A 24,939-nucleotide genomic window follows, 5' to 3' on the forward strand; every position below is an offset into this window, starting at 1 on the left:
CAAGATGCAACAACTACGTGGTCAGACGGCTTCCTTGGTCATTCGCTCGCTCCACTGCGAGCACGTCCTTCCACACGAGGGTTGGACTCGACTGCCAGCAGGTTGAGAAGGAGAGGAGAGGCAAGGCAAGTTCTCAAAGTCGCTTGGCCAATTTTGAGCGCAGTCTTGAACATGGGCGCTGCTCGATGGGCCGCTGCCAAACTGAACACCATCAACCAAAAATGGGTCCATCCAAGAGAAATAAAAAGCAAACAAGACCATTTGCATGAAGCATTCCTACCGACTCACTGATAAGAGGATGAAAAATCGCTCTGGCTCTGAGCTTTTCTGCAACCCTCTCAACAGAGGCAGTACGTATAGCGAGCGCACATGATCAAAGCTGATCTAAATGTCCTCTGCCAAAGTGTGATTGTTTCACAACCTGCCTGTTGTTTTGTAAGGGGGCAACGTGCAGGGCCCCGCGCCGCGCCAGCCAACTTGCGCCCAAATCAAATTTATAAGCCCACGACGAGGCTGTCGCCCCCTTGTGGACGAGCTGGCTGCATGCTGAAGCACGCGAGCTAGGCGTTGTGAAATCCAATGCGTTAATCATTGTTTGTGGTCGTGCCAAGTTCAGAGTCCCGGCTTCATCGGATGAGTGCAAAAGCACAGCGGCTCAAGAGCAAACAAAAACAAGACCAGGAATCAGAATTAGCCATCATATTCACTCTCAGTAGAGACAGTCGGACGATATTGATGAGGGTTTTTTTTTTAGCATCCGCATTGGAATAGTGCCACACTTTCAATACGCTTGTCGTCAAAATAGTACAAAGCTTTCGAGTTTGGAACGGGCGTTTGCTCGCTCGCCTGCTCGCTCCTTTGCCTTCTCTTGAATGGCCACAAGTCCTTCTGGATTGATCAACGGCGCTCGGATTGGCTCGTAGTTTATTTGATGGAGGGAGGGACGGATGGAGGACGGACAGATGAACGGACGAATGGATGGATGGACGGACGGATGGATGGATGGGAGTCTCTCTCGGAATGTTTCAATGCGGGAGCAGCTGCCGCAGGATGCCATGCCGTGTGCGGGAAATTGAATGGCAGCAGAGGTCATAGCGATGCCCGACTGCCTCCGTTGGGCCAAAGCGACATTTGAGAATAATCAAAAAGACAAAACTGAAACCATCACAAACGGCATCAATGATGATCCCCGATGACAAAACCATCTCAAGTAACGGAAGAGTCTTTGTGGTCAAGGGATCGGAGGAAAGAAAGGGCCCTCGCCCGCCCTCGCCCGCCCTCGCCGGCTCTCCCGGCCCTCGCCGGGCTTCGCTGGCCCTCGCCCGCCCTCTCAGCTCTTCTGCGCCTCCTCGTTTGGCTCAGCTGCGGGCGAGCCACTCGCTCCTGGCGTTTCTTCCTCCACCATGGCCGACTTTCTCGACGTTCCTAGCGACGAGCAAGGGGTCGGGAGGCGAATGCCAATCGGGTGTCCGAATGCGTGACGCCGCCGTACCTGTGAGGTAGTTTCTGTGCATCCGATGGAAGAAGAGCAGCGCCAGAAAAAGGAGCAACCCAAGGCTGGCGATAACCACGCCACACAGAAGAAAGCTGTAGCTGCCTTTCGTCTCGATAATCTGGGGAAGGGAACGGCACCGGGTGTTGTTTTGGGAGACCGGCGCATTGGCGGCCGCTAGACTTACAGAGCCCACCAGAACCGTCATGACCATCTCTCCCATTCCCGCGCTGGTCACCAGCACCGAGGTAGCGCATCCTAGAAAGGTGCCATTGTTTTCTATCAATGCGTTGTGTGTGCGCAAGCAACTCGGTCTCGGCCGTACCCTGGTAATCGAGGATGTCCTCGGTGTAGGCCAGCATGCACGGGAAGACGCTGCTGAGGAAAAGCCCGCACAAACAGGTGCCGACGTACAACATTGCGCTACTGTCGGGGAGGATCAGCAGCAGCGAGACGGTGACGATAGCGCCCGCCTGTCAAAGGCAGGACAAGTTGCCTGAAGCCCCCGAGCGCCCTTGCCTTGCCTTGCGCTTTCCTTACCAGGTTGAAGATGAGCAGTCTCACCACTGGGAAACGGTACGAGAGAGGGATGGAGAGCAGCCGACCTGCCGTGATGGCCGCCCAGAAAATGCTGGGTAAGTAGCCGGCTGCCTTATGGGCCAGAGAAATGGGCGGCTTGACGGCATACGTGAAGACAAAGCCGGCGTAGGCGCCCTGGAAAACAAAGTGGGCCTCGGTTACGCGGCGTCACGACCGTGGCTTGCTCCTGCGACGGCGTGGCGTGGCGTGGCGTGGCGTGCGGAGCCTTGCTCCCAAAATGTATCTGCTGAATTGCACAGAACAATTCCGCAGAACATACCGCACGGAGCATTTTTGCCTCGACTTCCTCCTCATTCATTAGCCCGTGTTTGCTATTTTGTGTTAGCAGTAAGCTAGAGGAGTGATTTTCCATTTACAATTCATTCTCGTTGTTGGCTGTTTGACAGAGAACCTGAAGGCTTACGTCTTCCTGAATTGAGGTCAGCGTGCAGCTACTGGCTTCATTTTGGTTTCACGCATCCAAGCAAAAAACAAAAAAAAGCTTGGCTCTCCAGTACGTGTGTGTGTGTGTGTTTGTGTGTTTGTGTCTGTGTGTGCCTCACCACAATGCCATCGCTCATGAAGAGCACCATCCCGCCCAGGATGTGAATCATGAAGAAGGATAGCGGCAGGCCACGCAGGTTATCATTCTGACAGCAGCTGAAGATATTCCCGTGACCTGCGTGCACAATTAGCGGCAGGCAGGCAGGCAGGCAGGCAGGCAGCCCAGCCAGGCAGCCCAGCCAGCCAGCCAGGCAGCCCAGCCAGCCAGCCCAGCCAGCCAGGCAGCCCAGCCAGGCACAACTACATTTGTCTCTTTGTTTGCTTGTTTGTCGCCCGGGCATGGCGAGAGAGAGTAAAGAAAGCAGGCATGAAATGAATCAGTAACGGACCTACCTCCAGCCTGGTGCGCCTCGGCGCCTCGGCCTCCGTGCCGGTTCTCCATGGCCAGTTCGTCTTTGTCCAGCAGATGCGGCGCGGCGCCGGGGAAGCACGGGATCAGCCGCTCGCGATACATCAGGAAGAGCACGGCCAGGGGCACGGGCAGCTGAGGGGGCCAAAGGCAATCAAATTCCGCCGCAATTTCACCGCAGGGGACCTCTTTACATTGATAAGAGCCATGATCCAGAAGGCGTAGTGCACACCGGACCCCGCCGCCTCCCCCCCGTGGCTCGGCGTGACGTTGCGCTCGGCGACGGGGCTCTCTATCAGCGCGTTTCTGAAGTGATGCGTCAACTCGGTCACGTTGCCGGTGCCGTTGCCGCAGTGCTCCGACAGGAAGGGGTCGGCGATCAGGGGGCTCACCAGGGCGCCGAAGCCGATGAAGAAATGGAGAGCCTGGCGAAAAGCAAAGCTGCCGAAATTGCCTAAAGCCGGCCAGCAGAGCCGCCAAAAGCTGGCAGAGTTGCCAGAGATCCTCGGCTCTCCTCACCTGCAGGAAAACGGCCGAGTCCTTCTGGTAGATGCTGACCAGTTGGATGTTGGCGATGGTGTCGATGACACCCATGGCCAAGCCGGACACGGCCATGGCCACGGCCAGCGTCAGGACTTGGGCGCACCAAGGGATGATGGCGAAGATGACCGAGATGAGGAGCGTCGACGCCAACAAAGCAGACAGCGCGCTGAACAACCTAGAGCGGAGCGAGTCGAGGGCGGGTTCTCGCGGTGAGGGAAGGCTGGCGAGGCTGGCGAGGCTGGCGGGACACGGTTCCCGCCAGCGGCGGCGGCGGTGACTACCTACGTCCTCTTGAAGACGCCGCCCATCGAGCTGCCGATCAGCAAGCAGAACTGCTGGGAGAAGAAGACCCAGGTGATCTGGCTCAACGTGGACTTGGTTTGACACTGCAGGTCCTTAATGGTGGGCCCGAGAAAAGCGATGCTCAGCCCAAAGCTGAAGAAAAGGCTCCAGTAAGTCAAGGTGTGGTGCGCGTTCCTCTTGAACAGAGTCACGATGCGCTCGTCCACAAACATCTTGGCCGTCAAGGAGCGGCTGTCCGCGTGGTGGTGGCCGCTCGCCTCTTCCCCGGCTGCCTTTTAAACGCTGCCGGCCGCTCGCCACCCGCTCGCCACCCGCTCGCCACCCGCCGCTCCCTCCTCCCTTTTATTGCTTAACCAACAAGGATGTCCTCTTGGGTTAATGTGTGGAGGGCAAAAAAAAACAGAGGGACAAGAACGGAAGCCTTCGCCGGCCGCGGCTCAATGATTAGCGGCTCCGAGAAAGCCAGAGCGAGCCCCCGTCCAAATGGCGGCGGATGACCCACGGTGGTGTTGGTGTTGGTGGTGTTGGTGGTCTTCTCACATTCAGTGGCACAAAAGTGACACGGCCCGAGGGAAAATGATGGGGGTTCCTTCCCCCTAATTAACCACGCACGCACACAACACGGCTCAAAGTTGTCCCCCTAGTTCCATCACACTCTTGGCCATTGCTTTCCAACTTTGAATTGGGCTTTGGAGCTTCCTTCCAACGCACGGATGACAAGGACACCCGAGTGTCCGATGGCGATGATGGCCATGCGCCACCCTCGCTGGGATTTGGCCGGATGACAAACAGCCTGAGCCTTTGTCATCCGTGCGTCTCGTCCACTCTGAAGCCAAGTCTGGTGGCCAGCCAATGGCACAACGGCAGACTGTATTTCACACTTTGGAAATCACTTTGGCTGTAATGGCTTTGGCGGCTCGCTCAAAGTTCAACCTGGCAACCCGGTTCACATTGCTTCGGCTCTCGTGCACATCTGGCATCTGCGGACTTTAAATAAAGACATGAAAGGATTCTTTGAGTGCTCGGTGGGTGGTTGTCTTGATTGAAAAGGTTGGCCTGAGATGGCGTGTGGCTTTGTGCCTGCTCGTCTTTCAACATGGGCAAATCTTTGCTTGCGGAGGGAACCTCTGAGGGCCATTTTGGCGCCTTCCGTTCCAAATCTTTCTTTCTTTCTGCGGCCGGCGCCTCTTCTTTCCTGCTTCCGTCCGCTCACTTGAGCTCAACCAAACACTCCCAAGTCTCGCTTTCGGCTCGACAAACTCAATTTGGGACACCCTGACCTCATCGGCTTCTGGTTAGTGCTGAGAACAAAGTCCGACGTCTTCCGCGAGCTAGCAGTAAAACAGGGACGCGATGCCTAATGATTGCCCGGGACGAGCAAAGCAAGAGGATACGCAAAGCGGGAGCACCCTGGAGATCTCTCTGGAAAGACAACACCCGCAAAAGTACAATTACTTTCCATTTTTGGACAACAGCTGGATGAGGTGGCAACAATGGCGCATTCAAATGGGAAAGGAATTTCAATCCAAATCAATGCAATTCAAACCTACTCTTGTTTTTTGAGACTCTCATAGAATGGCGTCAGCAAAGCGGTGCATTTTGTCCGTAGGAACCCAAAACCGAGCCGAGGCAAGCAAACCGATTCGCTGGACTTCAATCGTTAATCATCGACTCGGACGCTACGGTCAACGGCAGTGGTGAAGGGGCGCAATTAAAGAGCCCCAGCCACCTGGCTTTCTGCCAATAAAAATGCCCCCCCCCCCCCACCCCAAACAAAAACCTGGCCACTCGGCGGCAGTATGACGCAGAAACGTGCATTTCAATATACGGGACACACTCGAGAAAGCCTTGTTGATACAAAAGACATTTATTAACATTCCCCAGCCTCCGAGACTTCCGCTCGTGGAGATATAACAACGCAGGAAGTAATCTTCAACTTGTGCCATCTTGAGATTGCCATTAATAATCAACAACCAAGCGCCTGCCTCCGCCTCTGCCTAGCCAAGTATTCATGATTGGCAGAAGCCCGGGAGCGCCAAGATTCCCGCCCGCAAAGCACTTAGCTCGCTTTGCGACGCTCGCTCGCTTCGCTCGTATTGCATTGCTCGCTTCAGCGGGGTCAAGCACCTTTTCGCTCCTCGGCTCACGCCGGAAGAGTTGAAGTGGCAAACCCAGCGAGTCGTGCGGGACTTTCTCAGAGCGCTCAGCCCAGAAGCGGTCCCGCGCACTGCACGCACCACCGGCTAGGCTCGGCTCGGCTCGGCTCGGCTGCCCCTTTGGCCTTTTGTCATTTTGCACTCTTATTCCTTATTTGTTTTGAAGAAGTGCAAACACGTGGGCAAAAAGGCTGAGATGACAAAGAAAGGACCAGCTGTCCTTTGGAGATGCAATTGTGAAAATAAAGCTAATAAGCCCTTCTTTCTGCCACTTAATAGACAATAACTTATGAATAACCGTCAGGGTATTTTCTTGGCATCGGATCGAGTAACTTTCTCGAACGTCTCATTTTGCACATCTTGATTTGAATGTCTGTTTCATATCAAAGATCAGGGGATGCTTTGAGAATAATTGTCATGACATCTAGCTAGCGTGAGAGTTGATTCTATTCAACTGCTGTGATCTATGTGCTTACTATGTCAAATTCTTTTGATTGAATAGGGATTTTTGTTTCTATCCAAGAAAATGTTGCTATTTTACTCGTATGACTTGAACTTGTGAGCCGTTAGGATCAGTCTTTTTTTTTTTTTCGATGACTTCTTCCTTCTTGCAGTCATGATTTCAAATGAATGTGGAAAGACGTTACGTGAAGAAAACAATTGGCAGCCCTATTGATGAAATTGCGACATCTTATCAGGTAACCCTGATGCCTCAGAGAGCATAACTTCAAGACACCTGCATAAATCTGGCAGGCAATACCTTCAGCTTTAGTCACGCGCACGTTTCCTAATCCTGTTACACAGTGGTTCGACATATTGTATTTATTTCATTTAGGGGGAGAAGCAAGTAAGGAGGAGAGTACGCCCAACACTTGGTTTTATTTCCTTTTTTTTTTTTTTTTCCTGATATTTTGAAGCAGCTTCCGTTTTGCTTCCGTGTTGAAGAGTGACGTCATTGCCGACGCATGCGTGTTGGTTTAGCGTCAGGACTGTTTCACGCTGGAAAGGAGTAGACGCGTACACTTGACCTTTAGCCCGCATCGGGAGGAACCTGACGAGTTATAGGGCCGTTGTTCCCCAGAGCCATGATAATCCAACTTTTGAAATTTCTCCTGGGTACCGGATTGGCTGCTGTTGTCATCCTGCTGACGATCGCGTCCATCCGAACGCTGTCACTGGACGACGTCAATTCGGGACTAGAACAGGGCCGCTGGCCGACGCCGAGTGAGCCCATCTCGCTCGATATCGACCAGCGGAGACGAGAGGAACTCCTGACTCGCTTTCAAGGTGCGCCGACGTGACGTGCGTGACGTGACGTGCCGTGACGTGTGTGACGCTACGCGACGTGACTCGACGCGATGCGACGTCATGCGATGTGATGCGATGCGACGTGACGTGACCCGACCCGACCCGACCCGACGTGATGCGATGTGATGCGATGCGATGCGATGCGACGTGACGTGACCCGACCCGACGTGACGTGACCCGACGTGACGCGACGCGACGTGATGCGAGCAAGAACAACTTTTGTCTCTCTCCTTCCTTTTTAGAGGCCATTCGTATCCCCACTGTGTCTCTCTCGGCCACGAAGCGCAACACCACTGCACTACTGCACTTCAACTCGTTTCTGCGAAGAGGTAAGGCGGATCCCTCCCTCCCTCCCTCCCTCCGTCCTTCCATCCGTCCATCCGTCCGTCCATCCATCCATCCATCCATCCATCCATCCATCCATCCATCCATCCATCCATCCATCCATCCATCCATCCATCCATCCATCCATCCAGGTGCTCGCGCTTCTTTACGGAATACTTTCGCTGCCGCCGCCACAGCAGACAAACAAGCGAGCAAGCAAGCAAGCAAGCAAACAAAGTTCATTTTCTTTCAATAGACCAAAGTTGATTATCAACTAAACATGTTTACAGGAACTTTGCCTGTGAAAATGAGGGTGATGAAATCCCCACACAAACCACAACTTTAGTTTTATGAATAAAAATGTTTGCCCCATAAGTGCTTTTCATCCATACAAACTTGATTTTGTTGGCATAACATGAAATGACATTTCCACATCAGCAAAGAGAGGAGCTGCAGCAGCTTTACTCTCTCTCTCTCTCTCTCTCTCCCCCCCATCGCCCTCCTCGTAAGCCTTCCCGACACTCTTCACCTCCAGCTCGGTCCATCACCAAGTGGTGGCCAACTACAGCCACCTGTTTTGGGTGCCGGGATCGCAGCCCGGCCTGGCGCCGTACCTGCTGTTGGCTCATATCGACGTGGTGCCTGCCACCGAGTCGGACGGCTGGTCGGCTCCGCCTTTTTCTGCCCAGGAGAGAGACGGTTTCATCTACGGCCGAGGGACCATCGATGACAAGGGCTCTTTGATGGTGAGAGAATTTTTGTATTCAATGTGTTACCAGGTAAGTCAATTGAGAACACGTTCTCATTCACAACGGCGGCCTGGAGGCAAGGTGCGGGAAGGAACACAACGACACTGGACTGCGACAGAGCTCGGGTCCAAGCGCCAACCCTCCGGTTACTAATGGACCCATCTGCTCTACTGCCTGAGCCACGTCCGTCGCACTTTTCAAGTTTCACTATCCTTGCCCCATCCTTGCTCATGCCCCCTCACAATCCCAATTTTCATTCTTTGGCTTTTCACTCGGCACGGCCTCTGTTTGCGTCCGTCCGACCGATTTGGACCGGACGTACGTACGGCGCACGTGACCTTTCCGTGCGTGTCTTCCAGGGTATTCTGCAGGCCCTGGAATACTTGCTAATGAAAGGCTACGCACCGCGGCGAGGATTTTACATCGGTCTGGGCCACGACGAAGAAGTGACCTACCTCTCCGTCACCCGCTCGCTCGCTCGAGGAGGACGCCCCGGGTCACCTTTGCGCGTCCTTTGAAGGTCGGCGGTCAGCAGGGAGCCCAGACCATTGCGCGACTGCTGAAGCGGCGTAACGTGCGCCTGTCCTTCGTCCTGGATGAGGGTCTGGCCGTGCTGGACGGCGTCATCGGCGGGCTCCGGGGCCCCGCCGCTTTGTGAGGAGGGCGGCGGCGGCGGCGGCGGCGGAATGGTGGGCTGTCGCCGGAGAGACCAACTGTGTTTGCTCTAGGATCGGCGTGAGCGAGAAGGGGCTGGCCAGCGTCAGGCTGAGCGTGTCCACGCTTCCCGGCCACGCCTCCATGCCTTCCAGGCAGAGCAGCATCGGGATCTTGGCCGCCGCAGTTCAAAGGTTTGGACTCTAGGTCTTCTGACGACGTACATATGTCTCCGTATGGCTCCATGTGCTGCCCGCTCTCTCGGACAGACTCGAGGACAACCCCATGCCCATGTTGTTTGGTTCTGGACCTGAACGGCAAACGTTTGAACACCTGGCTCACAAGGTAAGCTGGAAAATGAGCCAGCCAGACAGCCAGACAGCCAGCCAGCCAGCCAGCCAGCCAGCCAGCCAGTCGCTTGCTCCAGTTGCGTACATCAAAGCAACTTCTTTGTTCTTTCAGTTTGGGCTGCCCTTGAGGTTCATCCTGTCAAATTTGTGGCTCTTTTCTCCACTTGTTGGCAGGTGACTGCATCCTCCCATCCATCCATTCATCTATCCATCCGTCATCCATCCACCCATGCATCCATCCGTCATCCATCCATCCATTCATCCATCCATGCATCAGCCATTCATCTATCCATCCATCCATCCATCCATGCATCAGCCATTCATCTATCCATCCCCCATCCATCCATCCATCCATCCCTCCATCCATTCACCCATCCTTCTTTTTGCATGTTTTGCGGCGCAGGTTTCTCGAACAAAAGCCGGATTCCAATGCCTTTGTACGGACGACGACCGCGGTCACAATCTTCAAGGCGGGTGTAAAGGTAAGGCAATTTGGATTCCCGCCACGGGGCCCGATTTTCCAAGCCTCTTTTTGCAGTCCAACGTCATGCCTTCCACGGCCGAAGCCCACGTGAATCTACGCATCCACTCGGCGCAGTCTTTACGAGAGGTAGCGGCGAGTCCCGTCTCTTTTGTTTTGGCCGCGCGCGCGGGGTCGAGTGACGGTCGTGCTTTTCCCGGAGGTCCTGGACCTCATCCGCTCGACAATCGGCGACCCCCGCGTCGAGGTGGAGCTCGTCGAGGGCTTCGATCCGCTGCCCGTCAGCTCGTTCGACGAGAAATCCTTTGGCTTCCAGATGGTCAAGAAAAGCATCTTGGACCTGTTTCCCAGCGTCGCGGTGGCTCCAGGTAACATTTTGTCCTGGCTCTGCGGCGGGCGCGGCGCTTGACGGCCCGTTTGGACGCAGGCATCTGCGTGGGGAACACGGACAGTCGGCACTTCAAAGACGTGAGCGACGACATTTACCGCTTCGCCCCTCTGTGGTTCAAACCGGGCGATGCCGAGAGGTACGCGAGGGCGGCCGCCGAGGGCGCTTATCGAGTGTTGCCGTTGAGCAGGAATGTATTGTTCCCCTTTTCTTAGGTTTCACGGCATCGACGAAAGGATTTCCCAGAAGAACTACGAGGAGCTTGTCGTTTTCTACTCCAGATTGATCCAAAACGCCGACATTGACGGGCTTCCTGAGCCTCACGCTTCCGGCCGTGAACTCTAGACCGCCACGACAGCCTTGTGCGCCTTTTCCAAAATCCAAGGCAGGTAATTGCCAAATGTTTGACTGCTGTTTCTTTGTCTCCAATTTACCTTTGTCACGAGAGGTTTTTTTTTTTGGGGGGTTTTTTCCTGACCTTTGGGGCCAGCCGGGGAGACGTGGGACCCACCGGCGCTCATTTTCACAGACTCTCTCCCTCTCTTTTTTCTCTCTCTCAAAGAAGTGGGAAGTTGCAAGAAATACTCTTTTGGTCAAGTCACAACGGCGTTGCCGGCCGCCCAGCACTCGGACGTTGTCAAAAAACGGAAATGGAGGCACTGCGGTCAGACGCATTTTATTGAATTGCCTTTCAAAAAATACAGAAACCCCATCGAGGCCCGCAACAGCAGTGAGTGAAGACGCCGTCGACATGTGCGCACACCTTCTCCACGCGGGTCTTCAGAGAGACAATCATAAATTGTGATTTGTCTGAGCTATCATTTTGTCCCCAATTAAATTCCCCATTGATTGTGTTTGACAAGCAAGTCTACGGTGTCAATCTAATGCAAGCATTGGCAAAGTGAAGTCAAAGCCATTCCGTCAACCCGAGGGAGGATGCCGCCGCCGTTGGCCCCGCCTCCGCCGTTTAGCGGTTTGTTACTTATAATTGGGCGTGCACACGATCGGTGACGGCAAAAGGTCCGTGCAGATCGCTCGGGTCGGCGCAGGAGGTCCCGTCAAAGTCATCCAGGTCCATCGACGCGACAAAGGCTCCGGCAAGGCCTTCAGTGTGAATGACTTGCACCTGCATGACCACGAGAAGAAGAAAAAGCACACGATAAATATATACGCACGACAGTTTGATGACTTGCTTTTTGGATTTGGGTACCTTTGCATCAATGTCAGCTCGGTTGTCGAAGGCAAGCCAAATAGTCGGTGAAGCGGAGCAAGAGCACACCTGAGAGAAAGCAAGATGTATTCTTTGGATTCTTCAAAGGCAAGCCGCCGCCGCCTCCTCGGTTACCTCATAACGGGACCAGATGCCGGCGGGTAAATCGCTCAGGCTGCCCTGCACCGGCTCAGCCTGGCCGTGAGTGTCACAAGTGAAAACGCGTCCAAACACTCCGATTCCCATGTTGAGCTTCTCGGGTAGCGCGCTCGCCATCTTCCAGTATTTCATTCCCAAGGACTAAAGTCAACGGGGACAAAAGAACTCTCAAGTCATGAAACGACGAGCAGCGGTGCCTCGCTTACGTACGGCCGACTGCAAGGAGGCTCCCGGCGTCTGGAAAGACGGCGTCCTTTGCGCAAAATATGCGTCCGTGTCTGACGTCATCACGTTCAGGAAGTCGACGGCACTGAGTGGAGACGGAGGGAATCGGTGCACGTGGAAGCGAGCGGCGCACGTGGAAGCGAGCGGCGCACGCGGAAGCGAGCGGCGCACGTGGAACCGGCACGTGGAAGCGAGCGGCGCACGTGGAAGCGACACTGGCTTACATGGCCACAGGCACGACATCATAGCTCCTCTCGATGTCCTCGATCCGAGAGGCCACGCTAGCGGTGAGCAGTAGTCCAGGAAAGTTTTCGTCGATTTCAGCTCGGAATTCCTAGACGACGAAAGACTGCTCGGTCGAGATGCGGCCGGCTCTCGGCCCGCGGTGGGCGAGAAGCTCGGCTTTTCCATCGTACCTCCACGAAGGACGTGTAGTGGCTCTTTGTCACTTGGTTGTTGTGGTTTATGTTCAGCCACAAGATGTTGATGCCGTCAAAGCCATGGGTTGTCAAGTAGCTGATTGCAGACCCGATAAAGGACTCCCTGTTTCCTTCGTTGACCAGCATGTCTTGGACTCTAGTCAGCCAGCAAAAAGAGGTGAGACAGTGCGCACGCAGCTTTTCCTTTCAGTCGTTTGATCTGTCATCTGAACAAAGCGTGACTTACGTGGTTGGTTGAAGCATCAAGTTGACCTCCAAAATGGTTTTCAGGTTTGCATTATGATTTCTATTGGGGCAAAGGTGTGTCTGTCATTCTTTCATCCCGAAGACCGGCAAAATGTGCCCGCTCAATGTCTGACCTTAGCTCATTGAAGGCTGGAAATTGTGCTTCGGCGGTCTGTGAGGCCGTCACGGTATAATCGGGTTGGATGTAGGCAAAGCCAAAGATCATCTGAGTGCACTTATCGACGACGGGAGCGAGGTCCGGAATTCCAAACCGTCTGTGCCCGTGCCGTCGGTCTGAGGTGCTTGAATAGTAACACGCCACGGTCGGTTGAGCAGAGCCTGAAAGATGGGCGCAAAGCACTTGCTTTCAAAAGCATTTGGAGCATAGCAAGACACAATCTTACTTACCCAAGCGGGCCACCGTCAGACAGGCGCCTGCAAATTGCCATTTGTCATCAGAAAGCCCATTCCCAAAGCTATCGAGTCAAGTCAACCCTCCCTCCCTCCCCTTCGTTCCCTTTCGTCTTACCGGCGAGAAGAATCAGCGTCCTCATGTCGTTTCTGAAAAAGGGCAATTGGTTAGAAGGCAGCTCGTTACGTCACGACCGTGCGGTGCGGGGGGCGGCGTTGGGGAAACCATCAAAAGGCAAAGATAGCATGGAGTTCCATTTCCTTACTTTTGTTGGGATGTGCAGAAAACAAAAAGAAGGCAAGCGTTAGCCACGGATCGGCTGCGTGAAGCCATCAAGGGTTGTACGGAAAAGAAAGGCCTTTGACGGGAGGCCAGATTGAGGCCGGCGCATTTCCTCAGGGGCCTCCAAATGAGCCTACGGACCCACAGCCCAATCGTGGACTTACCGAGAGCGAGACTGCTTTGAGGAGTTCTCCGCGATGAGCGAGACTGCTTTGAGGAGTTCTCCGCGATGAGCGAGACTGCTTTGAGGAGTTCTCCGCGATGAGCGAGACTGCTTCGAGGACTTCTCGGCGATGAGCGAGACCGCTTCGGGGAGTTCTCCGCGATGAGCTCTGAGCACCGACTGTCTTATTTATAGCGTCCTTCTGGTCGTGGCGGTTGGGCGCACGTGTCATTCTTTCGAGATGCTCGGCGTTCCTCCCCAAAGCTATTTGGCACATGAAGGAAGATAATTACCAGATGATGGGCGAGGCCAGGCGAGGCCAGGCCAGGTGAGGTGAGGCGCTACGCCAGCAACAATCACCAGGTTATTCGAATTGGCTCAGCGTGGCCTTTTTTCGGGTCACTTTGTCAGTCCGCGCGTTCGGCCGAGCGAGCGCCAAAAGTGCGTCGTGTGTGACATCAAAGTTGAAAACTTGACCGACCATTCCGGGTCGGAGCGTTCAGCAAGCGCTCTGGAAAACAGCCTGTGACGAACCCAAAAGTCTTTCCAAGCCATCCGCCAAACCTTACAGGAAGTCCTCCCGCCATTTTGAATTGACTGCGGAATTAGATATGATTTTTGCCGCCTCTCCTTGACGTCTTATTTGAACAAACTCCAACTACGGATCTTATCCCATCGTCTTCAAACGTCGGTCGGGTGTTTTGTCTCGAGGACTTTAGGATGAAAAGTTTTGAAAGATTTTTATGTGCGTGTGTGACCACAACAGTGTTACCGTGGCAATGCGCTGTTTACAAAGACAAACGATGGCCCTTCCGACGTAATGATCAATCGTTATTATTTGGATTTCACGTGCAAGTAGCACAAAGATGCGAGCGCCCCAAGACTCAAGTGTGCACTTTCTGGTCGAGCATGCTTGTGCTGTTTCTCAACCTTTGGTTGAAAAAAATGAGAAGCTCTGAACAATGCTGCCTGGCCTTGTGTGACTTATTGAAAATGGCCATGTCATTAACTTATTGTGTGTGTGTGTGTGTGTGTGTGTGTGTGTGTGTGTGTGTGTGTGTGTGTGTGTGTGTGTGTGTGTGTGTGTGTGTGTGTGTTTGATTGATTGCAAATGGCAATGTAATTAAAGGTGCTTGGGTGTGTGTGTTTGATTGCAAATGGCAATGTAATTAAAGGTGCTTGGGCGTGTGGGTTTGATTGCAAATGGCAATGCAATTAGGTGCCGAGTGTGTGGGTCATTAGCAATAATTGGCCAAACCAAACACCGCTTTGGCACCCATTCTGTTCTTTTGTCACGGAAGGAATCTCCTGGGCGTGAGGCGTATGCCCATCGACCGAGCGTGAGGGTCTTCCGTGGCTTGGCACTTGGAGAACGGCACGTGGCACGTGGCACGTGGCACGTAGCACGCGGAGAGCTAGCTCATCAAGAAAGTGAGTGAAGTGATTTCACAGTTGAAATCTGAAGCGGTTGATTTGAATAGAACACAAGGTGGTCTGTTCCAAGATAGAAAAAACAGAACTTCATCATTCATAGAGCCGATTCCAAGGCCTCCCCCCTAACCGCAAGTCCTCAGTAGACTGAAGCCGGCTTTGCTCGTTTAGCCACCGGGCTGTTTGAACAGAAGCAAAAGCCGGTGTGGCTCGAGGCAGAGTGGGGCAGGCAGGGCAGGAGCTTTGACACCTCTGCTCCTCACACACGCTTTGAATCTTGGTACACGTGGCTCGGTACCACTTGAGCGACCAGTGATCCCGGTCTCAGGCTTCGTGGGAGTCGTAGGTCACGACGTCGCTGTTGGAGGCGCTAGAGCGTCGTTATTGTTGGCTAGCAAAAGAAGACGAGCGTCAAAGGGGGGTGGGCTCACTCGGGAACTTGCGCAATCCCAACGTTGCCCTTTTCAGCCGCGGCCGTGAGCAGCAGGCGCCCGCGGTCCATCCCTTTGTGTGGCTCGATCCGCCAAGGCGGCGGCCGTTCATTTCTCGACTTAATTGCACAACACTTTGCAATCGTTTCCCAGGCATTTAACGGCAGTCATTTCTTGCACTGACAGCCAACCTGACAAGGAACTGACCTAACCAACGTCTGGCGGGAGTGGAAACCATGCGGGTAAATCTGGAGCAACGGGGTTGGGGGGAGGTTCAGAAGCTTCACGGGGTGTGTCTCATAAGTGCACCTGCATTTCAAGAATAACTAACATCGCTCGTTCCCGTGACATCTCCTTTTCTTGAGACACAAACCAGGATATAGAGATGTAAATATTGCTCCGCAGCTTGAGAAATGCATTTGACGCCTGGCACGCGGTGGCACTCTTGGGCTGACATTTTGGATTCTTCTACTTTGCTGTACTCGAACTTGGCCCATTCTTGTCCGCCCCCTGCCTTCATTTCACTCGGACAACTCTTCAGTATGAGCCCATTGTTTTTTGTCCAGCAGTAACATAGTTGCCGTTTTTGGCCTTGGCTACGTACTCGCCATTGTTTTTTTTCCATGACCTTACGACACAACTCACGTTAGCGTAGCCCTCTTTGCTAGGTATGTAGCTCAAGTTCTTGCTGTGAGCCTTCTGTTGCTTCGACTGGCCTCCTTGCCCTCTCCGTGACGTTGATTTCAGTTAAGACCGCAAGGTCGGCTTCGTCAACGAACGGATCTCCTTTTGTCGTTTATCTCGAGGTTTTCGTCACTCGCCGTTGTTACGGTCTCGGGTGGAAAGCGCTCGCGATGGCCGCTATTTGAGCTGGGCCCGCTTTCAGTGGACAGAGCACAACAGTTCTTCACCCTCTGTAACCTTGTTTTATACACTTGGCCATCTTTTTAATCGTTCCAATTGTCCAATTCAAATTGACGAGAGACGGTTAGTGTCGACGCGCGTAGGGCGGGCCACTTGAAGTTTGGAAAGGGAGGGACAGAATAGAGCAAATTTGACTTTCCCAGACATTAATATTGGCTGGCACGCTGTGGAGATGGAACAAGGATCAAGAAATGGACATTAGACATTTTTCTGTGGCGAGTGGAAGGTTACAACAAGTTACGGCCGAGCTGCCAAGAGAGCAGCGGGAGGAAGGCCATAGTTAGTCTCTGGAATCTATATCTCCGGCGGCTCAAGGTGTCACGACGTGTGATGGAATCGTTCTGTCCTGCATTAGTTTTGTCTTATCAACGTGATAAAGTAATTGGGGATCTCGGCGGCGGCCCACATAGGCATGGCCCGGGTGGCGTGTATTCTGGTACGGGTGCTCTGATGACGTGTGGCCCCTCAAAAGCAGCTTGGAGAACACCTGCCGCTCTTTCAAGCCAGCGAGTAGACGGCGTTCAGTGGAGAATGAAGCTCCAAACCGCCGCCAAAGTCCAAGTCCCTCACGTCTCTCCTCGGCGCCGTGTACTGGCCGATGAATGAGCCGTCCTCAGTGAAGGGCACGTCTCCGCCGCCATCACCGTAGTCCACCAGGCTATCGTCGCTCTCGCACCTTTTCATCACAGCTTCCTTTGAAGGTGGTCCTCTCTGAAGCCCCCTTTCCTCCTCCCTGCAGGTGAAAAAAAGTATAGATATGTAATAATATGTAATATGTAATATATATATATATATATATGTCCCCACGGGGGTCGCGGGCGTGCTGGAGCCTATCCCAGCCGTCATCGGGCAGCAGGCGGGGGACACCCTGAACTGGTTGCCAGCCAATGGCAGGGCACATAGAGACGAACAACCATCCGCACTCACGCCTAGGGGCAATTTGGAGTGCTCAATCGGCCTACCGAGCATGTTTTGGGATGTGGGAGGAAATCGGAGTGCCCGGAGAAAACCCACGCGGGCTCGGGAGAACATGCAAACTCCACACAGAGAGGGCCGGAGGTGGAATCCAAGCCGCACCCTCCTAACTGTGAGGCGGACGTGCTACCCGTTGCGCCACCGAGCCGCCTGCTAACTTTTCTAATTGTCAAAAATGTCAACAGTATATCTGCTCTTGGGCCGTCGTTCCAATTTCGTTTTCTTATTTGCATCCGGGGCATGTGGAAATACGTTGACATTTTTGTCCAGTGAATGTCCAATAAAAAGCACAAACCAGCTTGGGTAGGGCAGAGCCGTGACACGGGCCAGCCTGGAGCAGAGAAAACAGCACTTGTTAAGTCACGCACGCGCACGAACGCCGATGGGATATTGTCCTACCTTTCCAGAGAGCTGCTTGTTTCCAGAAGGGTTGAGGGGAAGAAGAAAACAAAAGAGAGATTGGAATCGAGAAATGAAATACTGCTGGCGGGCGGATGTGGCCGCCAGCTGGTCCGCCAGACAGACAGGCAGACAGGCAGGCAGACAGGCAGACAGACAGACAGGCAGACAGACAGACAGACAGACAGACAGGCAGGCAGACAGGCAGGCAGCAGGCAGATAGGCAGACAGACAGACAGACAGACAGACAGTGTGACTTTGGCATAATTACAACACAAGGGAAGGAAATAAAATGAGCGCAAAGATCCTGATAGGCACGTAGAGAATGTGTCACTGGCTGTTAAGATGACTCGACGTGACCAAAAGACGACGGGGACATTTTTTGGACCTTGCCATTGGTCAGAGAGTCGCAGGAAGGGTGGCCGCTCATTCGTACCGGTAGTCAAAGGAGCCGTCTTGATCCACATCGTCCACAGATTCTAAGGCGGTGGCTTTCTTTTCCCGCACTGCAACACAAACAAAGCCAGTCTGGAAACGGGCGGCAGAGGGAGGATCCGCCGGCGCGACAAGGCACCTGGGTATTTGCCCCCTCGGCTTCTCTTGACAAAGCACACCACGAGCAGCGTCAGCACCACGAGGGCCACGGCGCACATGACGCCGACGAACCAGCCCTTGGTGGAGACGTCCACCTGATCCTGGGCGTAGACTGCCCGCGGCCAAAGGACACGGTCACGCCCACGTCAGACATCACATCGGCGGCCCGGCGAGTCGAGACTTACTCTCGGTGGTGTAGTGCGGCGACTCCTCCGTATGCCACGGGCCCAAACCCAGCCGGGTCCGGGCGGCCACAGAGAAGCGGTATCGGGTGTAGCGGTCGTCTCGGCGCAGCGAGAAACTGGTGACGTTTGGCGGGAACTCTTCCACTCTCTGCTCCTCTCCCCTGCTGGCGTTCACTGTGGAAGCAGAGCCAGTCCCGGTTGGGGAATGCGGAAGGTCCACCAAAGTCTGGCACCTCACCTGTCTGGTACTTGAGGGAATAGCCGCTGATAATTCCGTTGGGTTCCGCCGGAGGCTCCCAGTCCACATAAATACTGTCGAGGTGTCGCTGGCGAATCCTGAAGGATGTGGGAGCCGATGGGACTGGAGACACAGCGGATACTTTGATCGACGCGCGAGAGTGTAGCGCCGGTGCATGAAGCGGCTTGAAAAAGCCAACGCATCCGAACACTTCCAATGGCACGCGCGCGCGCGCAAGCCAAGCTAACGTCTGCGGCCTGATGCGCTGATGCCGTGCGCTGAGGCTCACGAGCGGGAATGGCTTCCGACCCATCTTTACGTTGGCCGTTATTGCAGACAATGCTTGCAAATGGCAGGAAGGAACAGAAAAGCGCCCCTGTCTCCGGTGCACGGAACTAGCTAGGTAGCCGGAGCCGTGCCGTCGTCTCGCTGTGAGCCATCCCTTTTCCACGACGCCTTTTGCGCATACACTTTGATATGAGCGAAGGGTGTCGAGCCACCCGCGGTGACGTGGCCCCTTCGTCGGGCGGCCAAGAGTGTGAGAGTGGAGAAACCCGGAGGTGAGGGTGGGACCTTCTTCCCTGTCTCCTGGTAGCTGCTAGTAGCACAGCGGCGAGTAATCGAGAGAAAGAAGCGGGCCGCTCGAGCCCTTCCCTACCTCCTTCCGGTGTGGAAAAGTGGACATAGTTGCTGGGCGGCCCTTCGTAGCGACCGTTGGCCACCACCATGTACAGCTTATAGTTGCTGTAGGGGAGCAGGTCGGTGAGGAGCCCCGAAGGCTCGGGACCGGTCTCTGCGAAGGCTCGGGACCTGGTGGCTCTGCTGACTCGCAGCCCCCTCAGCTGACTGCTGTCCCTCCAGTAGTAGACCTGCAAGGCCCACAGCATTATTCAGGAAGGGCGGGCGTTCATGCAAATGAATAGTATTGGAGGAAAAAGATGTGAAAAGATGGCCGAGGCAGGTGTCCGTGGGATTTGTGCGGACGGTGGCAGCGGTGGCAGCGGTGGCAGCGGTGGCAGCGGTGGCAGCCGTGGCAGCCGTGGCAGCGGTGGCAGCAGTAACAGACAACACACCTTGTACTCTTTCAGTTGGCCCATGATGGAGCTTTGCGGCACCGGGTCCCAGCGCACAGTCGCCCGTGTGGCCTGAATATCCGACAGTCTCGGGTTCTGAGGCGCGCCGACGGGACCTTGGACAGAAGCCGCAAAGCCTTCGCTATCAACGGTCGCCAGCAGCGGCGAGCTGCTGCGTTGCCGCGGCGTCGGGGGACTTACGGTCTTCCCCGGAGTAACCGGTGACAACGGGAGACTCCGGGCCCAGGCCAAAGTCATTGACGGCCTGGACCTTCAGCTCGTAGGGCGTGAACGTATCCGCGTCGTAGATATAATACTTGAGCCACTTGGTGGTGGCGTTCTTCCACTCCTCTCTGGAGTCTCGCCTCCGCCACCAGACCAAATATTTGAGGTGCGGCCCGTTCCACTCCCGGTATGTCAGAGGCTGAAAGAAAAGAGCGCAGCCAGCCAGGGGTGGTGCCGAGCCGAGCCTTTCCGTGTGGCCACGCCAAAGCCACGCACGCACGCACGCACGCACGCGCCTTCACCTCCCAGCTGATCTCCATGTTGTTTCCCCACGTTCCGACTCCTTTCACGTTCTTTGGGATGACGTCCGGAGCTGCGGATGGAAACGGCGAGCTCTTCAAACACGGACAAAACCAAGCGAAACAAAACCACAGAAAGGGTGGGTGTACGGAACCCACGTGCTCCGCTGGTCTGGAATCGCACCGACAGACGACTCGGGCGACTCGCACCAATTTGATTGATGGCGATGACGCGGAACTGGTAGTACGTAAAAGGCGTCAGGTGCAGAATAACCGAGTTGAGGCTTCCGGGGTACGTCGACAAGTTCTTCCACTTTCCAGGTAACCAGTCGTCGTCATCATATTGGACCAAGTATTCTGAAGAGAACGACAAGTCCGTCATGCCACTCGTTCCTGGAGGAATGCTGTGTTCCAGCTCAGCTACCCGTAATGGGGCTGAAGTTGCTGTCCCCGGGGACCCAAGTGAGTCTCACGCTCCGTTCGTACGGATCCGACAGCTCCAGTTTCGTGGGCGCATCCGGGTAGTCTGCACACAAATGCACGCAGAGAGCGCTCAGTGGACCGACACTCCGACGCCATGGGTTATTGGAGCGACGGCTTGACGACGAGCCCCTTTTCCTACCCAGCACCATCAGGCGCGCCGACGCAGACTTGTGCTCCAGTTCGTTCTCGATGCGGCACGTGTAGACGCCGGCGTCGCCTCTGTTTACGTTGCCGAGGACTAGATTGGATTCATCCAGCCAGATTCTATCATGTGCACAACCAAAAACAAATAGGGAAAGAGATCTTTGGGAGCCTTGCCGTATCATTGGCTCTGTCTTGGAGTTGAATGTGCACGCGGGCGCGCGCGCACACACACACACACACACACACACACCTCCGGCCAAGTGTGACGGACTTATCGTCTTTCATCCAAGCGGTCGTGATGGGGGCGGTTGCGTCCGCTTTGGCGGCACACTCCAAACGCACCTGGCTTCCACGGATCACGCTGGTATCCTGCGGCCTTTTCAAAATCAAGGTGGGTTCTGTGTACAAATGGGAGAAAGTAGCTCTTGGCTTGCGCAATCGTCTTCTCACGAGCAGCCGCGACACGGGGACGACTCACGCGGTATTTTGCCATCTCAACTATTACAAAAGCGAGAGAGAGCTGTTGTTGTTGTGGTCACGCAAACGTCAGCACAGGAGCTCATTATTATCTTGCAGCCCACAGTTAGGATTCAAGCGCTCCAGCTAAGTACGACCGAGAGTCGGCTGCGCTCCCTCCCACCGTCTGTCTCCCCTTTCGGTCGACCTCAAAGTGGAAAGTTCAGCCGATGCGGCCGTTTTGTCCCGATATTATCGCAAAGAGGTTGCGGCGCTTACCTTTGACCTCAATTCGGACTTGAGTCTCGTCTCGCCCCGCCACATTGCTGACCGCACACGCATACGTTCCTTGATCCTCTATCTGCGTGCGCCTGATCTCCAGGGTGCCGTTGCCGTGCGTCTTAAAACGATTTCCTTCCAGAGTCCCCTGGCCGTATTTGGACCTGTGCCAGGGGACCCGTGTACATCAGAGCCGGCGGGCGGACGGACGGACGGACGGACGGGCGGGCGGGCGCTCCCACAGAGCGCCTGCGTCCGCTCACCATCGCAGGTCGGGCAGCGGAGAGCCAAAGTAGCGGCAGTCCAAGAAGGCGGCACGTCCCTCCACCACCTTAATGACTTCATTCCTGGCCCCGAGAATGCGGGGCGTTGCATCTGGTAAAGGCCGCCGACACATCAATAGCGCAATGCTGTCTTTAGCAAGGTAGCAAGAGGTCAAGCAGTTGACAAAGGGGAGTGAAATCTACAAAGACTCTTTTCACTTGAGCGAAAGCTATCCAGATGGCCGCCAAAGTAGCTCCGTCAGGTGCCCTCATCTTCGAGTCTCCTTCGGCCAACCGTCGAAAAAGGACGGCCGAGCGCCCTCCGCTCGCCCTTTGGTCGGCAAAGCCCGGGCCGGCTACTTACGCAGGACGTTGACAAAGGCGTTGGCCAATACGTAGCCGTACGGATTGGAGGCGTTGCACTGGTACACGGCCGTGTCTGCCGCCGTCACGCTGCTGAGGCTCAGAGTATCTCCGGACAACCGTCTGTTGGCTTGTGCCGCGGCGGCGCCTTGTCAAAAGAAAGCCACGGGAAGAACAGAAAGGGAGGATGATTTTTGAGAGCTTTCGGCACGCGGCGCACGCCTCGCTCTTGGAAACGCACCCTCGACGGGCTCGCCGTTGATGAACCAGCTGACCGTGGGAGGAGGAGCGCCGTCGGCGCGGCACACCAAGCGCCCGCTTTCCTCGGGAGCCAAGACTAAGTGCCGGGGCTTTTCCAACCAGAACGGCGCCGCTACCGGGCCCGCCCCGCCCGGGATGGTAAGAATAGATTGAATATAATACGATCGAATTCCCACACCCCGCAGAACACGCATCTCACCTTTGACGGTGACGGCAAAGGTGTGCCGGATGGAGCCCAGCTTATTGGTGGCGGTGCAGACGTACTCGCCTGCATCCTCAAAGCCCACCTTTGGCATTTGAAGCATCTTGTTGAAGTGTCGGAGTTTCAGGCGAGGGCTCGCTGCCAAGTCCTCACCGTTCTTGCTCCAGCTAATATGAGGTGTGGGCCTGCTTAATGATGAAGAACAAATGAATGGCTTGAAATCCGGCACCCAGCTCACCGTGTCCGTCCGTCCTCACAATGACTATTGTGCACGTACGGTAAGATGAGAGAGGGCGACGAAAGCCCTCGACGTGGGACGAGCCAAAGCGACACTCGTCAGACAGGGTTCATTCCGCCTTTAGTGAAGACCTAACACCTGACCTGAGATCTGACCCTGTTGTCTGACCGCGTGAATCAAAGAGAAGCTCTGCTTTCGCTCTCGGATTGTCATTCCTCTTGCCTGAAAAATCCTCTCGGGTATTTCCATCGTCCTACTCGGGTACTCAACGGCTACGTATCTGGGCTGACGGATGTGCGGATACGGCGAGGTCGTGAGCATTTGGAAACACAAGGGCGCCGGCCGACACACTCACACTCCTGCGGCAATACACTCCAGCGGTCGCTCCTCTCCCTGCAGGACCAGAACAGAACTGGATGAACCTGTAGGAGACAACCAGGTCGGGGCGGCCTCCACCACGGCTCGGGCTGCGAGGACAACAAAAAAGGGTGGAGAACCCAATCGACGAGCCGCGCTATCAGCGGCCGGGCCGGCGAAAGAACGGGAGCCGCGAACTCGTCGCCCGGGAATTCCTACTCACCGCTGACGACTTTGACCACCACCGGCATCTTTTGCTGGATGGCGTTCTTGTACGGGAAGCGGGCGCTGCAGCAGAAGTCGGAGGCCGAGTCGTTGGGCAGCACATTGGAGAAGTAGAGATCCCCGTTGAGCCCCGCCGACACCCGCCGGTCCTGCCGCACGGCGCGCATGCTGGGGAACGCCGTTTGAATTGGCCAGTTAAAGGGTCTGGCGTAGGAGCCTGACGGGAAAGACAGCAGGCAGCTCACTTGAGCTGTCACCAAGTGGCCTTGGCGCCTTTGCTCCGGAGTACGCTAATGTTCTGCTGCAAAGGCGGACGCCGCTGGACAACTCCACATTAGACCGAGCCGGCCGGCGGAAAGAACTTTGAGCGGCCGCACTTACAGCTGGACATCCAGTAGATGTCAGGTTTAGGCGGCCCCGCCGGAGGGTCACAGGCCAGCACCAAAGGCGAGCCGGCGCTGATCACCACCGGTTCCACGATCTCCCTCGGCCACACGGGAGCCCCTGCACAGCGCAAACGCGCACAGCGCAAACACGCGTGCGTCATCTCCATCGATCCCACCATGCTGTTTGTATCTGTTGAGCGAGCGCCCCCCCTTCCCCGTGTTCCGCCTCGTTGTCGGCCTCAAACAGAAGAAGACCTCGGACGGATCGGACCTACTGTAGAGTCGCAGTCTGATCTTGTCGGAGTACGCCGAGCCGTACTGGTTGGAGGCGATGCACTGGTATTCTGCCTCATACTGTTGCGGATGGTTCCGGGCCGAGATGTCCAGCGTCCCCGAGCGCCTGCGCATAGTCGCCTGCGGGTCGCGCGCCACGTTGAAATACTTGCCGTCGCGCCGCCAAGAGAAGCTTTGCAAGGCGGGAAAGGAAGGAAGGAAGGGAGGGAGAAGAGAGCGCGGTCGGTCGGAGGCGGCCGGGACGTGACAAAGGTGCGACGGGCCCAGCTTACATGGGGTGCGGGTTGCCCTTGGCCTCGCACTCAATCACCATGTTGTCCTTGGGGTCCACGATATGCTCCTTGCTTGACTGCTTGGTGATGGTCGGCGGTTGGCGGACTGCCAAAGAATGAGCCTGAGTCGGCGTGAAAGAACAGCAGAGGAAGCTGAGGAGGCACTCACTTTCCAGGGGGATGTCCACAGGCCAAGCGCTTTGGGCCAAAAGCATCAGGAGCGCTACCGCCGCCGCCGCAGCCGTGGCCATCTTTAGCGGGCACAGGCAGGGGCCTCGCCACTCGTCACCGACTCTTCTGTCAACACACTCAACGGCGATGAGCGAGCGCTCGCCTTTGCCACTCGCAACTCTGGCCGTCAACGCCGCACAGGGACAATGAAGGCATTCTATTCTTTGCTATGGAGCAATCAGCAGCTATTGTATGGATGGATATGACTCACACTCTGGAGCCTGTTGACGTTAGTCTAGAGGACTTTTCCAAAAGCCTTAAAGCCGATGAGTAAACTGAGGAGCGATGAACCCGTTGTGCGGCGCAATGCTTTTGGGCGGGTTGAAGCGAGAGTTCTTTTCATACGATACTGAGA

General features: G+C 55.3%; 4 protein-coding genes across 6 annotated transcripts; 1 reads left to right on the forward strand and 3 right to left on the reverse strand.

The window, feature by feature from the left end:
- Positions 1–417: 417 nt before the first annotated feature.
- On the reverse strand, positions 418–4,088 carry slc60a1b (solute carrier family 60 member 1b). Its single transcript, XM_085934191.1, has 10 exons — positions 3,813–4,088; positions 3,504–3,702; positions 3,179–3,409; positions 2,969–3,119; positions 2,635–2,750; positions 2,033–2,206; positions 1,818–1,965; positions 1,680–1,750; positions 1,493–1,613; positions 418–1,425 (listed from the first exon to the last, which is right to left on the reverse strand). The coding sequence occupies exons 1-10, from the start codon at positions 4,040–4,042 to the stop codon at positions 1,331–1,333; spliced, it is 1,536 nt and encodes a 511-aa protein (XP_085790317.1). The 5' UTR covers positions 4,043–4,088; the 3' UTR covers positions 418–1,330.
- LOC147063096 (N-fatty-acyl-amino acid synthase/hydrolase PM20D1.2-like) lies at positions 3,857–11,479 on the forward strand. Of its 3 annotated transcripts, none has more exons than XM_085933856.1 (14): positions 3,857–7,273; positions 7,537–7,623; positions 8,129–8,364; positions 8,727–8,813; positions 8,888–9,021; positions 9,096–9,215; positions 9,291–9,366; positions 9,484–9,545; positions 9,775–9,853; positions 9,910–9,981; positions 10,055–10,220; positions 10,280–10,379; positions 10,456–10,629; positions 10,731–11,479. In XM_085933856.1, exons 1-13 carry the CDS (start codon positions 7,072–7,074, stop codon positions 10,583–10,585), a joined length of 1,551 nt encoding a protein of 516 aa, XP_085789982.1. In that variant the 5' UTR covers positions 3,857–7,071; the 3' UTR covers positions 10,586–10,629; positions 10,731–11,479. The 3 variants fall into 3 exon arrangements, with proteins under 3 accessions (XP_085789982.1, XP_085789896.1, XP_085789821.1); XM_085933770.1 differs by having other exon boundaries at positions 3,863–7,273; positions 10,803–11,472; XM_085933695.1 differs by having other exon boundaries at positions 3,871–7,273; positions 10,456–10,625; positions 10,803–11,466.
- On the reverse strand, positions 10,904–13,053 carry LOC147063097 (acidic mammalian chitinase-like). The gene is made up of 10 exons (XM_085921673.1): positions 13,029–13,053; positions 12,908–12,934; positions 12,634–12,838; positions 12,501–12,560; positions 12,251–12,410; positions 12,059–12,168; positions 11,820–11,919; positions 11,586–11,750; positions 11,451–11,519; positions 10,904–11,366 (listed from the first exon to the last, which is right to left on the reverse strand). The coding sequence occupies exons 1-10, from the start codon at positions 13,051–13,053 to the stop codon at positions 11,223–11,225; spliced, it is 1,065 nt and encodes a 354-aa protein (XP_085777799.1). The 3' UTR covers positions 10,904–11,222.
- Positions 13,054–16,138: 3,085 nt separating this feature from the next.
- On the reverse strand, positions 16,139–24,604 carry LOC147063098 (neurofascin-like). The gene is made up of 26 exons (XM_085921749.1): positions 24,523–24,604; positions 24,354–24,459; positions 24,063–24,253; positions 23,783–23,905; positions 23,400–23,618; positions 23,175–23,286; positions 22,579–22,766; positions 22,360–22,491; positions 22,120–22,266; positions 21,756–21,867; positions 21,493–21,656; positions 21,008–21,155; positions 20,753–20,877; positions 20,555–20,656; positions 20,290–20,487; positions 20,134–20,204; positions 19,808–20,030; positions 19,607–19,722; positions 19,192–19,402; positions 18,534–18,656; positions 18,296–18,469; positions 18,091–18,222; positions 17,953–18,022; positions 17,517–17,528; positions 17,413–17,448; positions 16,139–16,875 (listed from the first exon to the last, which is right to left on the reverse strand). The coding sequence occupies exons 1-26, from the start codon at positions 24,602–24,604 to the stop codon at positions 16,641–16,643; spliced, it is 3,552 nt and encodes a 1,183-aa protein (XP_085777875.1). The 3' UTR covers positions 16,139–16,640.
- Between the last annotated feature and the right edge of the window lie 335 nt (positions 24,605–24,939).

The sequence above is a fragment of the Syngnathus leptorhynchus genome, chromosome 1 (assembly GCF_054491065.1).
Source record: "Syngnathus leptorhynchus isolate UIUO chromosome 1, UIUO_Slep, whole genome shotgun sequence".
NCBI lineage: Eukaryota > Metazoa > Chordata > Actinopteri > Syngnathiformes > Syngnathidae > Syngnathus > Syngnathus leptorhynchus.

Coding starts and splice junctions, on each gene's coding strand:
- slc60a1b (XM_085934191.1), bottom strand. CDS start 4,042: ATGTTTGTGGACGAGCGCATCGTGACTCTGTTCAAGAGGAACGCGCAC. Junction 2,751..2,968: donor CGAGGCGCACCAGGCTGGAG/GTAGGTCCGTTA, acceptor TTGTGCACGCAG/GTCACGGGAATATCTTCAGC. Junction 1,751..1,817: donor GGACATCCTCGATTACCAGG/GTACGGCCGAGA, acceptor GCACCTTTCTAG/GATGCGCTACCTCGGTGCTG.
- LOC147063098 (XM_085921749.1), bottom strand. CDS start 24,604: ATGGCCACGGCTGCGGCGGCGGCGGTAGCGCTCCTGATGCTTTTGGCC. Junction 24,254..24,353: donor AAGGGCAACCCGCACCCCAT/GTAAGCTGGGCC, acceptor CGCCTTGCAAAG/CTTCTCTTGGCGGCGCGACG. Junction 18,470..18,533: donor TTCCCTCAAGTACCAGACAG/GTGAGGTGCCAG, acceptor CTGCTTCCACAG/TGAACGCCAGCAGGGGAGAG.
- LOC147063096 (XM_085933856.1), top strand. CDS start 7,072: ATGATAATCCAACTTTTGAAATTTCTCCTGGGTACCGGATTGGCTGCT. Junction 7,624..8,128: donor CAACTCGTTTCTGCGAAGAG/GTAAGGCGGATC, acceptor CCTCCTCGTAAG/CCTTCCCGACACTCTTCACC. Junction 9,022..9,095: donor CTCCGGGGCCCCGCCGCTTT/GTGAGGAGGGCG, acceptor TGTTTGCTCTAG/GATCGGCGTGAGCGAGAAGG.
- LOC147063097 (XM_085921673.1), bottom strand. CDS start 13,053: ATGAGGACGCTGATTCTTCTCGCCG. Junction 12,935..13,028: donor GACGCTGATTCTTCTCGCCG/GTAAGACGAAAG, acceptor GGCAATTTGCAG/GCGCCTGTCTGACGGTGGCC. Junction 12,411..12,500: donor TTGATGCTTCAACCAACCAC/GTAAGTCACGCT, acceptor CTGGCTGACTAG/AGTCCAAGACATGCTGGTCA.